Source organism: Lygodium microphyllum, chromosome 2 (genome assembly GCF_053477565.2).
Source record: "Lygodium microphyllum isolate KBCC chromosome 2, Lygodium_microphyllum_v1.1.10, whole genome shotgun sequence".
In the NCBI taxonomy this organism is placed as follows: domain Eukaryota; kingdom Viridiplantae; phylum Streptophyta; class Polypodiopsida; order Schizaeales; family Lygodiaceae; genus Lygodium; species Lygodium microphyllum.
The window spans coordinates 94497368-94512037 of record NC_141136.1 but is presented as its reverse complement, the minus strand read 5'-3'; the positions used below and the strand labels follow the sequence as shown (position 1 = coordinate 94512037).

General features: G+C 40.2%; 1 protein-coding gene across 4 annotated transcripts in view; it reads left to right on the top strand.

Moving 5' to 3' along the window:
• The window catches only part of LOC148040036 (chromatin modification-related protein EAF1 B-like), a 72407-nt gene extending 69575 nt beyond the window's left edge, over positions 1–2832 (top strand). For 2 of the 4 annotated variants that reach the window (XM_087696247.1, XM_087696256.1), the window contains exons 21-22: positions 35–1957; positions 2057–2832. In XM_087696247.1, coding sequence (XP_087552373.1) covers positions 35–1957; positions 2057–2203 — 2070 coding nt within the window. In that variant the 3' untranslated portion in view covers positions 2204–2832. The remainder of the gene's footprint in view (positions 1–34; positions 1958–2056) is intronic. The other 2 variants (XM_087696230.1, XM_087696239.1) reach the window with 1 other exon arrangement.
• Positions 2833–14670: the final 11838 nt, after the last annotated feature.

The window sequence follows — 14670 nt, the reverse complement described above, 5'->3', positions numbered from 1 at the left end:
CTGGCTATGCATTTAATACAGGCTTCATTCGCAGGGTGCTCAAGGTCATCCACAGACGGCTGCTTTAAGTAACTCAAACAACAATGTTTCGAGTGCTGTAGTTTCATCTCCCACTCATTCAGCACAACAGCAACAGCAGCAGCAGCAACAACAGCAACAACAGCAGCAACAGCAGCAACAGCAGCAACATCAGCAGCAACAGCAACAGCCACCACAGCAGCAGCAACAGCAACAGCAACAGCCACAGGCACAGTTACAGCCTTTGTCATCTGCATTGCCACTTCCTCCATTGCAGCAGCAAGCACAACAAAATCATTTGCATTCTCAGCAGCAAAATCCAGGATCTAATCAGCAACAAATGTACGGATCACGGGCTCCAAAAGAAAGGCAGCCGGCACATCAGCAGCAGCCAAAGAGGATGCTTCAACAGCAATCAAGTCCAACAAACAGTTCTGTACAGTCTCCTTTTCAATCAGCACAATCTCTAACCTTGCAGCAGCAGCAGCATGCTGCATCTTCTCATGCTCATATGGTTTCGCAACAACATCAACCGGGTTTACCACAGCAGAATACATCAACAGAACCTCAGCAGCAAGCAGCAGTGGTTCCTTTATCATCAGCCAGTATACAGCAAACGTTAGAGTCACCCTCAGCACCTTCTGTCAACACCAACACCCAAAGTCCTCAGCAACAGCAAAGCTTTTCCCACACAACGCCATCAGCTTCAACTACTCATAACAAGCATCCACAGCAGAATCAATCAGTTAAGCAGCAACATCAACATCAGCAGGGGAAAAATCCCAAGGGGATGGGAAGGGGTGGAATCCAATTACAAAACTTCTCCACACAAGTGCAGCCAAATGTTCTCTCTCATCAAGTACCAGCACATATTACTGGACAACAGACAGCCCATGCAGCACAAAGTCCGCGCATTTTTCAAGCTCAGGGGCCCATAACAGCAGGGCAGCAGGTAACTGGAGTCCCCCAGACTAATATTGGTGTGCAAGCTAGTCAACTGCCTATTCCAAATTTGGCTGTCAATTTGTCTCAAATGCCAAATGCTCTTGCGCAACAGCACCATCATAAAGTTTATAGTCAACACCTGCAAGGAAAACAGCTAACTCCTGTATCTATCTCTTCTGCACAACCTTCTATTCAGCCGACATCCCCACCACCTGGAACACAACAGACACAGCAATCGATCTCGTCTGTTGCAGTTTCTTCAACTCCATTACAGCAGCGTCGTCAGATTCAGTCACAAGTCCAGCATCGGAGGCCTCAACAACGTCAATCAGGACAAAACATGGGGATGCAGTTACCTCCACAGCCTGGAAAAAATGGAGGTCCAGGTTCAATGGCTTCACATATATCTGGCCAGCCAACACACATGGCTTTCCAGATGAGTAACAATGTGAACAATATGACTTCATCACCTGGCTTACCTCATTCATCAGCAGATACAAGCAGTGGAGTTTTGCCTTCCCCTCAATGGAAACCAGGTACCAATTTTTCACCAATGGCAGCTGGACATTACAACCTGAGTCGTAATAATAGTGGAGCAGCAACACAAGCTTCACATGTGGGTCTCTCTTCTGGTATGCCGGCAGTCGTGTCCAATGGCAGTGTCCCAGTGTTAAGCAGCACTTCACAGCAACATCTTACTGGACAGGTGGTTGTTCCCTCTCAGAGACCAGTTAGTCCCAGTATGAATACAAGGGTGCCTGTATCCCAACACTCGGCTACTCAGCGTCAGCAGTATAGTGGTGTGGTAAGTGGCCCTGGAATGCCACAAGTTAGGCCCTCTCTATCCACTAGCTCTGGAATGATGCCAGGCACGGGACTAAGTCTGCCAGGAGGGCCTCAATCACATGCCAATACAGCTTATCATGCAAGTTCAGTGCCCTCAACCACTCAGCCTGTTTCTGGTTCTGTGCTCATGTACAGTGGTGCTCCTCAGGTATGCATGAGAGTTTTCTAGGAACTTGTTTGTATCTAGTTTGCAATTGCTTTTATTTCTATGAAGTCTGATTTGATATATTTCTGCTGGCTTCTATAGCATCGCCAAGCTCACCAGCCTGCTCAAGTACCCTCTGCATCTCCTGCTACATCCTCTCCTGTATCAGCTGCAGGTCCAGTACCGTCGAGTATGGCTGGAACAGCTCCCACCATTATGGCTTCTACAATCCCAAAGTCTCCTCACTAAGTGGTGGGATTGTATGTACCCTCCCCATTCTTTGTATTTTTCTTGTAATTTGATCCATGTTACCTAGGTGGTTTGTCAGGACCATCATGGTGCTCACAGTTTTGTGCCCCTCAATTCAAGACTTCTTGTCGAAGATCTGAGGTTGTATATGATACAAGAAATCAAGTGACAAACTTTTCAGGCTCAAAAATCTCATTGGGCTTGTTCTAGGTGATAAGAAAAAACGGTGGCAGTTTTTTACTACCTAGGTAGGTTATAATCGGGGTTTGTACCTGAAAGAGAGTCTCTGTACAGAGCATCTGATGCTTAACAAAAGAGCTCAGGATCATGTGTTGGATCTGGTGTAATATCCTAATTGGGTTTTACGCAGGGCACTGCTTATTGCAGTTGTGGCCATGGTCAATGTATCATAACTTTATGGAGCTATAGGCAGCTTCTTTCTGGTGCACCGTTTTGCAAATTCTGCATGCTCTAGATTTCATTTGTTGAATTATGAATACCTCTTTTGAGCTTCTCTCTTGAAAAATTGACTTCCTTCAAAACTTTGAAGTGTGGAGTACCCATCTCCTCGTTTCAGTGGACTTGTAGAGCTCAGTGTTGTGGAAGTTTATTAACAAATTTGATTCTATGGGAACACTGACTTTTTCTCTTCCTTTTATTTTAGTCAACAGTAGTGCTTATTGTGCATACAATTGATGTCAATGTGGTGAAAAGGGATGACCTAGTGGAATGACATATTTAAGGCATTACTACTGTTCAGTATATCAGTGTTTGTTACTGGTAATTGGACACCATTTTAAGGAGTGTTAAGGCTGCAATTTGACACAATGGACCACAAGTCCATGCTTTCAAATCATTATGAGATTTTGAAGACTTAACCCAAGGGAGTACGATAATGCTATGCAAAGCCATTGCATCTTGTCATATCACACTTTTCCTCTTTTTGTTCCTATTTTCTCAGCCTTAAAATACACGAGAGCAAAAAACCTGCCTTTATTCTTTTTCACAGTGCAACAAATTCTCTGATTTTTCGTTCAAGAATAAAATATTGAACTAAATAATAGAATACTGAACTCAAAATGTAAGAGTATCCTTCGTACAAATGTGTATTGGTATAATGTTTAAACTGCAATTTCTCTCTCAGTGTATCAATTTGCAGCTTGGTATGCTTCAGAAGAAATCCATGTATAAATGTGTAAGTGTTGATTAATACAATCTTGTCAAAGGAAAATTCCTAACACCTACAGTTCAACTTTATGTAACGTGACAATCTCCAAAATGGGGGTAGAGAGAGAGAGAGAGAGAGAGAGAGAGAGAGAGAGAGAGTGTGTGTGTGTGTGTGTGTGTGTTTGTGTGTGTGAATGCCTTGTACATCGTTGTATGCTTCAATTATGCATATATTTTTCAAGACTTGACAAGTCAATAGAAATAGAAGGAACAAAGAGATCCATCTATAAGTCTTGATCAATACAATCTTGTCAAAGGATAACACAAGCCAAACTTAAATACACGTAATGTGAATGTGTCCAAAGGATAGAGGACTATATGTGTGTGAGAGTTTTACAATTATATGCTTAGTTTCAAGACTTAACAATCCAAGAAAATAGAAGGAACCTTGTGGGTGAATATGACAACTCTTTAGAAAATTACAGCCATAGACAAAAAAAATTGGGGACAAGTTTTGCAAAAGGTCAAAGTGAACTATGAGACAATGCATTACAAACATATTTGTGATGATACAATTGTCTTGGGAGTAAATTGTGAACGAATAGTAAAAGAAAGCTAAGAGCTATAGGGCTAAAAACTAAAAGGAAGTCTTAGATGATACAATCATGAGTGATAAAGCCTGATTTATGTGGGTCGAGACTATTAATGCCATGGAGGTAGATGGAGCCAAGATCTAGCTCGGCCAACAATCTCATGTATCCTCATATACATGTGTTGATGAGAAGTGTGTTCGGTTGTAGGATAGTTGGATTGGCCGAGTAATGAATGTACCTTGTGTAGATGTAAGTGGTGGTTGTGTTGGGATGTCCTCTATGCTTGTCCTAGACATAAATTGAGATTGGGATTGCTTTGAAGCCCCCCCAGTCTCCCTCAAAAAGAAATTCGTAGGTTACCTCAAAATAGGTCCTCCGTGTATTAGGCTCTACTCCCAAGAAGTCTTTCTCTAATTGGTTGTATCTTAAGGAGAAAGAGGCCAATACATTATTGATTAGTATAATCCATGACTTGATAGTGGCCCAAACTTGTGTTTGAAGAGAATAAAAGTGGCTATGGATCTCCTGGTAGGCTAGGCAGTGGCAAATGTACTATTCCTTTGTCTTTGGCTCCAACAGACATATCTAACATATGTGCTCCTTTGGGAGTATGGATCTATATTTGCCACTCTTAATGTCTAGTTGATGTGAAGAGGTGCGCAACTAGCCAAGAACACATCTAATCCCATGGGAAAGGTGGGTGTCCATGTATCTTGGATTGATAATAAAACCATCATTTTTTGTATGAAGGATATTCTCAGTTGAAAGCCATATTTGTCCCCAACTATTGTATTGGTGCTGAGCATGTTCTCATGGTATCTAATTAAGGTCCACTATGAGGATATTGCCCATCTTTAAGTGGCTCAAAGTAAGAGATGGTGCATCAAGGGAATATTGAAAGGGGGGTAGTTTTTCCATGCTAAAGCCATGTAGCTCAAACTAGGCTAACATTTATGCATACTAACATGAGGTATCTTTCTCTTTGGCAAGTTGTCAAGAGGACTCAAGAGTCACTTGCATAGATCTTTGTTTGGGTAAATCCGATAGAGTGTATGAATGAGATTGATTGGGTGAGGGGGTCTATTGCAATCGGTGTAGCCCCTGACGTACCTATGATGATCTCATGTGAAACAAATTTCTTACATTTAATCATCTTGGAGATCAAAGATACCAGGGGGCCTCTCCATTGAACTCCATCCATCATAAGTGTGATTTGATCTATTGTGGTGATTAAGATTGAATCCCCGTGTTTGCCCTTCATAGAGCAATGTGGATGTGACCATTGTATCAAGTGGCCACAACTCAATGCAAGGTTCTTGGAATTGTACATGTGAGCACATCTTGTCCAAACCACCCAATCATATGTACCCTCATGTCAATCTAGTATCATTTGCCTCTCTCATAGAGAAAATGAGGCTTGTGAATAAAGCTACCAAATATGTATTAAAATCCACATACTCCATCTCCTTTTTCTTGTAAGTGAACCTAGGTGCTGATCTCCTGACCCATTGTGATGTATCAAACATCATAGCCTTAGTTTTACGAAGGTTCAATTAAAGCCCATTGTCCATTGCATAAGAGTGTAATGCATCCAAATGTCTATGTAGCCCGTATGGAGAATTAGCCATCAACACAATGTCATTTGCATATAGTAAGAGGGGCATCTAGGTACTAGCTAATGAAGCTCCTCCTTCTACATGAGAGAGAGAATGAGAAATCCCATCAATTTATAGGCCAAAGAGTGTCAGAGAAAGAGGAGGTCCTTGCCTCACCTCGATGGTGGAATGAATAGGCGCTGAAAGGCTCTTAGGTGTCCGTACTCTACCAATAATACTCTCATATAATGTCAAAATTCCCCAAATGGGTCCTTTAGCACTCCCATATCATGTGGATTGTATGACAGTTGTCTCTCTATACTGCATTAAAAGCTTTGCGAAAGTCCACAAAGAAATAATAGATGCATTGACCATGAGCTCTATCCTTCTTAATAATCACTTTGACTTTAAGGATGCGATTTGTTGTAGAAAATCCTCTTCTAAAAATCGGCTTGTCCTTGTGCTTTAAGATCCCATCTCTCTACCTAGCCACTAAGCTCATGCTCAAGAATAGATACACGTAGCTTTGGCCAAATCATAATATTCTAATAATTATTGGGTAAGGTAGGGTCACCTATGGATGGCAACAATAATGTTACTACTCTAGCTCTCTAGCAAGCCTTTGCACATGGATCCATTAAACATGTGTACTGGTAGTCCTACCACCAAATCCCTAGCATGTATCAAGTGCTGAGCTGTTAAACCATCATCATCCTATGCTTTACCTCTACTGATTCTGTTAATAGCTTCTCAGACCTTATTCTTTGTAAAGAAAGTGGATTTCTCTAAGCAAGGATCAAATGGATTAGGGAGAGGAGGCTAACTTGGTAACTATGTAGAAACTGGCTACATACTGTTCCCATGTAAATGCGCTGTACATTTTAATATGCTTGCAATTATATGGTTATTTTCAAGACTTAGCAAATGGAGAAGGAACCTTGAAGTTGAATATGACAATTATTTAGAGAACTACAACTTGGATATATAATTAAAGGGAGACAAGTTTGAAGGGAGTGAGTTTGGAGTGGAAGAATGTGAGCAAAAGCAAGAGCTATGGTGGAAGGAGCAAGAGTAAGAGAGAGAGACACAAACAAGATGTGGGAACTCCAACAATCACAATGTGTTATTGACCTTTCCTTTATTCAAATGTCATTGAAAGAATAAAGAATGACGTCATATTGATGGGTGCTTGCCACCTATAGTGTAAAGGTGTGCGGGTACTATTAGTGTAGTACTATACAAGCGGCTAGGCACATGCACCTTTACCCCTAACAACCTCTCACTTAAATGCGAATGTGTCCCTAGTGGGGAGAGAACAAGAAAAAAGTGACAAAGTATAAATGTACATAAGTACGAGAGGATGAGGAAAGACGTCATTTTATCCAATGCCTATTAACTTTCTAAGGAAGGCAAAATGCTTCACTGAAATACTTTTTGTGAGCAGATTTGCATGATTTTGGTTAGTTGAGGTCTTGACAAGATCAATTCACCTATCCTCAATGACCTCTTTAATGAAGTGGTAATGTATCTCAATGTGTTTCGTCTTCACATGGACGATCGGATTCTTGGTTAATTAGATAGCACTCATAGAATTCAAATGCAGTCTAGGGACCATATTAGTAATACCAAGTTCTACCACTAGACGACCTAACCAAAGAGTCTCCTTGGCAAGCCTCAATGGTGACTGCAATACACTCAGCCTCGATAAAGAGAGGGGCGTATATTTCTGCACCTTGGAGATCCAAGAAACAACACCTCCAACAAAGGTAAAGACATACCCAGAGGTGAACTTCGTAGTACTATGCATGTCTTGTGTATAATGAGAGTCACTGTACCCCATGACTCCTGTATCCTGGCCACCATAACATATGCACATAGATAGTGTGCCCGTTAGGCACCTCATGATACCCTTGATGGCATCCCAATGCTGTCTACGAGAGGTGTAGCCACAAAGTGTGCCAAAACTCCCATTGCAAATGTTATGTCAAGATGATTGGCTATCATGGCATACATAAAATTGTCCACGACGGATGCATGAGGGATCTTAGCCGTCTTAGTCTTTTGATCATCAACTGGCTGCTGCAGACAATCGGCTTGACCAACCTTCACATACGAAGGGAGAGGATAACCAATAGGCTTACCATCATGTATATGAAACTACTCAACAACTTTCTAGATATACTCCTTCTATGACAAATAAAGGAGCCCCTTAGAGTGATCGCACATGATGCACATCCCAAGAATATGTGAGGCTTGTCCCATGTCCTTTATCTCAAAGCTTTTCTTGAGTTGAGTTTTCAAGGCATCTAGCTCATCATGAGCTTTTCCAACAATAAGCATATCATCCACACAGAGTACCAAAATCATAAGGTTGCTATCACGAGCTTTCTTTGTGCTATATCCCTATGAATGCATAAAAGTATCAAATTTGTGGTACCATTCTCTAGGTTCCTGTGTAAGGCCATAAAGGCTCTTTCTCAACTTGCACACTAGGTGTTCTTTGCCTTTTTCTTCAAAGCCCTTAGGCTATTGCATATAGATCTCATCATGCAAGTCTCCATATGTAAAAAAGCTATCTTTACATCCATATGATAAAGGTGATGATCTAGTGCAACCAATGCTAGTACGAAGTGTAAGGTTATCATTTTGACCATAGGAGAAAAGACTTCATCGAAGTCAACACCATATTCCTACTTGAAACCCTTATGTACCAATCCAGCCTTATAAGTGGGCTTGGGGTGTCCATGGATACTTTTTAGCTTGTATATCCACTTGCATGGTAGTGCCTTCTTGCCACTAGGCAAAGGAACCAAATCCCACATATGGTTAGTTTGTAAGGAGTCAAATCTCGATTTCATAGCCCTATCCCATGAGTGACAATTATCTGTTTGCATGGCCTCATCATAAGAGAGACTCACTTACATTTGTCACCATAACATAATCCATGGAGGGATTAAAGCGCTTAGGTTGACATCTAGCTCTAGTAGAGCATCTCAAAGTAGATCTTGCACAACAAATGGGGCTTAGGCCACTAGAGAATCAATTGTTTGCTGCACGTTGTTTAGCTGGCTATATGAGAGTAGGAGGCTCCTCTTGAAGGATCACCCTGCATACCTCAACCATCTACGCTAGATGCTTATGCATCGTTTTCTCATGAAAGATGACATCATGGTTGTGGATAACCTCGCAAGCCTGTGGATCCCATAGGTGATAGCCCATCTCACCTGCAGCCCTATAACCAAGAAAGATGCATTTCACAGACTTAGGATTCAACTTATTGCACTTGTCCATGGGAACATGGAAAAATACCTCACAATCAAAGACTTGCAAATTAACACAGGATGGAGGTTTTCTAGTCCATACCTCCTCCACAAAACCTAGCAATCAAAAGCAGTACAAGGGGACTAGTTAATCAAGTGTAGATAGTAGTAATTATACTGTGGTAAGCCTACCTGGCTAAGCATACTACAGACTCTCTCCTGAATTATCCTATTCATGTGTTTGAAAATACCATTCTAGGGAGGGGTGTAAAGGGCGGTCAATTGATCCTTAATATCCCTTTCATCACAAAATTGCTCAAAGCCTTTTGAGACATACTCACCCCCATTATCAGATCTTAGGAATTTCAGCCTATACTCAAACTGGTTCTCAACAAAAGCAGGCCAACTTTGAAAGGTAGATAAGACATCCGATTTCTACTTAAAAGGTAATACCAAACCTTTTGTGATTAATCATCAATGAATGTGACAAAGTACTTCACACCACCTACGACTAACAAGGCACGGGACCATATACATTTGAATGAACAAGAGCCGAAGGCTCACCCATGTGCTTCATGCCAGACTTCTTATGGATACTACATTTCTACTTGCCAAAGACTCAAAGCACTTATATTATAGGGGCAAAAGATACTACTAGTAAGGATTCTCATTCCCTTCAAAGGATGCAAAGTATCCTTGAACTCAATCTCCTACAAAGCTAAATGGCTGATGATGAAGTGAAACTCATTCAGGTGTGCAAACATAGAAGTCCCTTCCTTCATGCAAAGGTCCATCAATTGTTTTAGCCAATACATTTGAGATGAGGACTGTGTTTGTCATAAAGATTCTTAATTTGTGCCCAAAGCTCATATATGTAGTCTAATTTCCAATTACAACATTGTAGTGAACCTGCTCAGAGAGTGATAAAATGATTGTGGACTTGCATAGCTCATCCAGTTTATCCCAATCCTTGGTTGCAATATTTTTGGGTTTGACACATCCATTTTTGAGTGGTCTAACCTACTGTATTAAAACCTACCATAGCTAGGTCTTCCAATAGCTATAATTGGTCCCATGCAATTTCTCAGTATTGAAGTTAGCATTGTCACGTGAACCACTAGCTATAATGAGATCAAGCAAGTACATAGAAAGGCAAGATGGACTGCTATAATACCCTACAAATCAACCCTAAAACCATTGCTAAATCAAGTGGGGGACATGAGATATTTCCAAAGAAGCGAGCTAACTGTAAGCAAAAGACTATCAAGTCATGGGATCATGGTCTCAAAGAGGAGATATTGAACGACTATGAAGTTGACCCTCATGCTCAAACCAAGATATGAAGGAGCCAAATATTGATAGGCAAGCATGTGTATACCATTTGAGTTAAAAACCAATTGGAAAGACCTCAAACTATGGAAGGAAACCTCATTTGAAAAGGACCTCAAGCTTCATTCATTGGTTCAAAGATACATGAGAAAAAGATACATCTCATTTGGAAAGGAACTCGAGCTTTATCACTAGTTCAAAGCTACATGAGAAGAATAGGCTGAGGGTGATATAGATCAAGAAAATGTGGGGTACCATCAAATAGATGAAGAAGACCCACACAACAATCAAGTAGCTGAGAAGTCAAACGAAAAATGCTAAATATGTACATGAGATCATGGATGAGGTCAACTACCAACTCATCATGGTATGAGAAAGAGACAAACATTGGCAAGTGAAACAAGCTCAAGACCTTGATGCAAAGCTACAAGGAGACATCGCCCTCAAGTGAGATTGAGAGACTACCTTTAACTTTGAAGAAGCATAAGAGTAGGCCAACAAACTTGTCCTCTACTACCTCCCTGATGAAGTGATAGTGCATCTCAATGTGCTTTGTCTTCGCATGGAAGATTGAATTTTTGGCCAACTGAATGGCACTCATAGAATTTAAATGTAGTATAGGGACCCCACCAGTAATACCAAGGTGTACGACCAAATAGCCTAACTAGAGAGCCTCCTTGCAAGCCTCAGTGGTTGCAACATACTTTGCCTTTGTAGTAGTAGTGGAAAGGACTGTGCATTTTTGCACCCTGGACATCCAAGAAACAACATCTCCAGCTAAGGTGAAGACATAGATAGAGGTGGACTTCCTAGTGCTTGCATGTCCTGCATAATCAGAGTCACTATACCTCACAACTTTGTATCTAGCCACTATAACATATGCACATATCTCTAAAGTGCTCTTAAGGTATCTCATGATACCCTTTATGGCATCCCAATGCCACGTGTAACCATATAGCATGCCACAACTCCCACTACAAATTCTATGTTAGGACAAGTGGCTATCATGGCATACATCGAACTGACCTTTGTAGATGCATAAGGGATCTTGGCCATCTTGGCCTATTGCTTATTAGATTGTGAACAATTGGCTTGGCTAACCTTCACATGAGAAGATAAAGGACAACCAATAGACTTAACATCCTACATATGAAATTGCTCAATGACCTTTTGGATGCACTCCTTTCTACAACAAGTAAAGGAGACCCTTGATCGCACGTGATGTGCATTCGAAGAATATGCAAGACCTGTCCTATATCTTTCATCTCAAAGCTCTTTTTCAATTGATTTTTCAAGGCATCTAGTCCCAACAATCAACATATGATTAATATAGAGTACGAAAATCATAAGGCTGCCACCACAAGCCTTCTTCTTGTATAAACACAGATCCATATCACGATGGGTATATCCTTGGGAATGCATAAAAGCATCGAACTTGTGGTACCATTCCTTAGGTGCCTACTTAGGTCCATAAAGGCTTTTTCTCAACTTGCATACTAGGTGTTCCCTACCTTTTTCCTCAAAGCCCTTAGGTTGTTGTATATAAATATCATCATGCAAGTCTCCATGTAAGAAAGCCATCTTGACATCCATATGAGAGAGGTCTAGATCTAACTATGCAACCAAAGCCAATACCAAGCATAGAGTTGTCATCTTGATGATAGGAGAGAAGACTTCATTTAAGTCAATACAATGCTCTTACTTAAAACCCTTAGTAGCCAATTTGGCCTTTGGAGCATGCATGAGTAACTTGTGTACCCACTTGCATGGTAAAGCACATTTTTCACTAGGCAAAGGAACGAAATCCCATGTATGATTTTTCTATAGTGAGTCATACTCTAATTGCATGGCCCTCTCTTAAGAGTGAATATAACCTCTACGTATGGCCTCATCATAGGTAAGAGGCTCACTAGCATTTGTCACCATAATGTAATCCATAGAGGGTGCAGACTAATAAGGCTGATGTCGATATCTAGTAGACTATCACAAAATAGGCTATGAACCATGTACCGCCCATCTAACATCATGGTCCTAGGCCATTGGAGCATTAGCTACTATAGACTGTACAATAATAAGAGGCTTCTCCTGAAATATCACCTTGCATATCTCAATGGCTTGCTCATGCTACTTATGGATTTTCTCTTCATGGAAAATAACATCATGGCTCTAGATGACCTTCCGAGCTTGCACATCCTATAGACAATAACCCATCTCACATGCATCTGCATAACCAATAAATATGCATTTTACAAACTTAGGATCTAACTTATTGCATTTATCCTTAGGAACATGGCAAAAAGCCTCACATCCAAAGACATGCACATAAGCATACGATGGAGGTTTTCTAGATCGTACCTAATAGTCAAGAGCAGTGTATGGGGATCGATTAATCAAATGTACAAAAGTAGTATTACCTCAGTCCAAAAGTGTTGTGATAAGCTTGCCTGGTTAAATGCACTCATGAATCATCCTATTCGTGTACTCAGCCATACCATTCTAGGGTGGGGTGTATGGGGTGGTCAATTACTGCAAGTATATAGTCATCATCATAATCAGTTTGCATAACATTATGTCTTCAATCTTGACATTGGACTTGCTAGGGACAATGTTGTGATCATTATTTTTTTCTAGTAGTTTATCCTTTTCCTTTTCCTTGCAGTTGTCATTACACATTTTATGGCACTATGACCAAATATGACCATGCTTCCCACAATAGCGATAAGTCAATGCAGACTTATGGCCAAGGACTTACTAGAAGATTGTCCATGTGACTAACAACAACATTTCTGAGAGTCTCTTCCATGGCGGTCATTACTGCTCATACCATTATTGCCTCTTACTGTCAAGGCATGATAGGTGCAGGGAGTATTTACATTCCTTCCATTAACCTCTTCATTCAAGAGTGCATACTCTATATGCTGCAATTTTAGCCCATCAACAAACATATTTGCATATATAGTAGCACGAAATGTATCCCATGACTCAAGCAATGTAATTAGTAAGAATATATGGAAGTTTCCTCCTTCATACAAAGGTCCATGAGTTGCTTCAGCCAATACATCTTAGAGGCAGGGCTCTGCTTGTCATAGACATTACAAATCTTATCCCATAATTGCTAGGTAGTCTGTCTATCAGAGATAACGTTATAGTAGACCTACTTAGAGAGTGATAAAGTGATTGTGCCTTTACATAACACATCTAGTTTATCCCAATCCTTTGCATTAAAGCGTTTGGGCTTTACACTCTCATGTCTCAATAGCTTAATCTACAATTTTTGCACTAGAACCTATCATATTTGTGCCATCCAAGTTCTCAATGTTAAAGATAGTAGTGCCACTTGACCTACTAGCCATAATGCAAGACATGAAAGCACAATCCAAGACAAATAGGTAGTTGTAAATGACAACAAAGCATTCCCAAAGTTACAACCAAATTAAGCAATAGCAGTTGCCAAAATGGTGAGATGTCCACAAATTGTAATTAAGTAATTGTCAAATCCAAGTGAGTGTCCTTTAATAGAATGCATAAAACTGAAATGACCGGCTATTGTAATAAACTATAGTAGTATGTTAACAACCAACTGTGAGCAACCAAGGAAAAAAGACCAAGAACAATTGACATTGAAAGCTATCACAACTGCAGTGTGTTAGTACCCAGACATGCAGTAGACATAGACATCATTCATATAGGAGATCTTAGGGTAAAGATAATAGAATTTCCAAGTGAATAACCCATTGAGAAAATCTCAACACATAACCTAAAAACATATAAATATAACTGACAACACAAACATAAGTGTCAGGTCCAAAGTAAGTGATTAAATTAGCCCAATGTAGGGTAATTGCATCCAATACATATAAAGAGAGCATGTACCTGAAGTAAGTGTCCCATGATCTCGATGAAAGTAAGCTCAAACTTAACTACATAAATCCAAAGTAGAGTAGGTAACTCCCACTGAAATAAAATCAAATGCCAAATGAGTAATGCAAGCTCAAAACATCAAGCACATGACATCCGAGTATCCAAGATACATGAAGCATAAGTTGGGATCATAAAATGCAGATTCTTCAAGCCCATGTGTAAGCCACTAAAGTAGTCAAGATATGTAAAAAAGTCTAAAACTCAGCTCAAAAGCATGCCATGGCATATCAAGAAGTATACATACCAATCGAAGTAGTGATATATCCACTGAGTATCCTGTACAACATCAATAAGCATTAGGCATAAGCTTTTCACTAATAAATGCTTGCTGTCCTATTATTATAGAACTAAAATAATATTGAAATATGAGCTATTTCAAGCTCAAATCCATTCCAAAACCATAACCATACCATTCAGGCACCAAAATAGCATCCTTGAAGTATCAAACATGCATTATGTTGTCCAAACTAGGGCTATTCTATTCTATGTGAAACAAAGAATATAAAAATTTACAAAATCAACTTTGTGAGTCAGTAGATCTATAGCTCTTGTTGCGCTCTTTGTTTTTAGCTATAGAATGCCTAAATCTAGTACCGTATGCA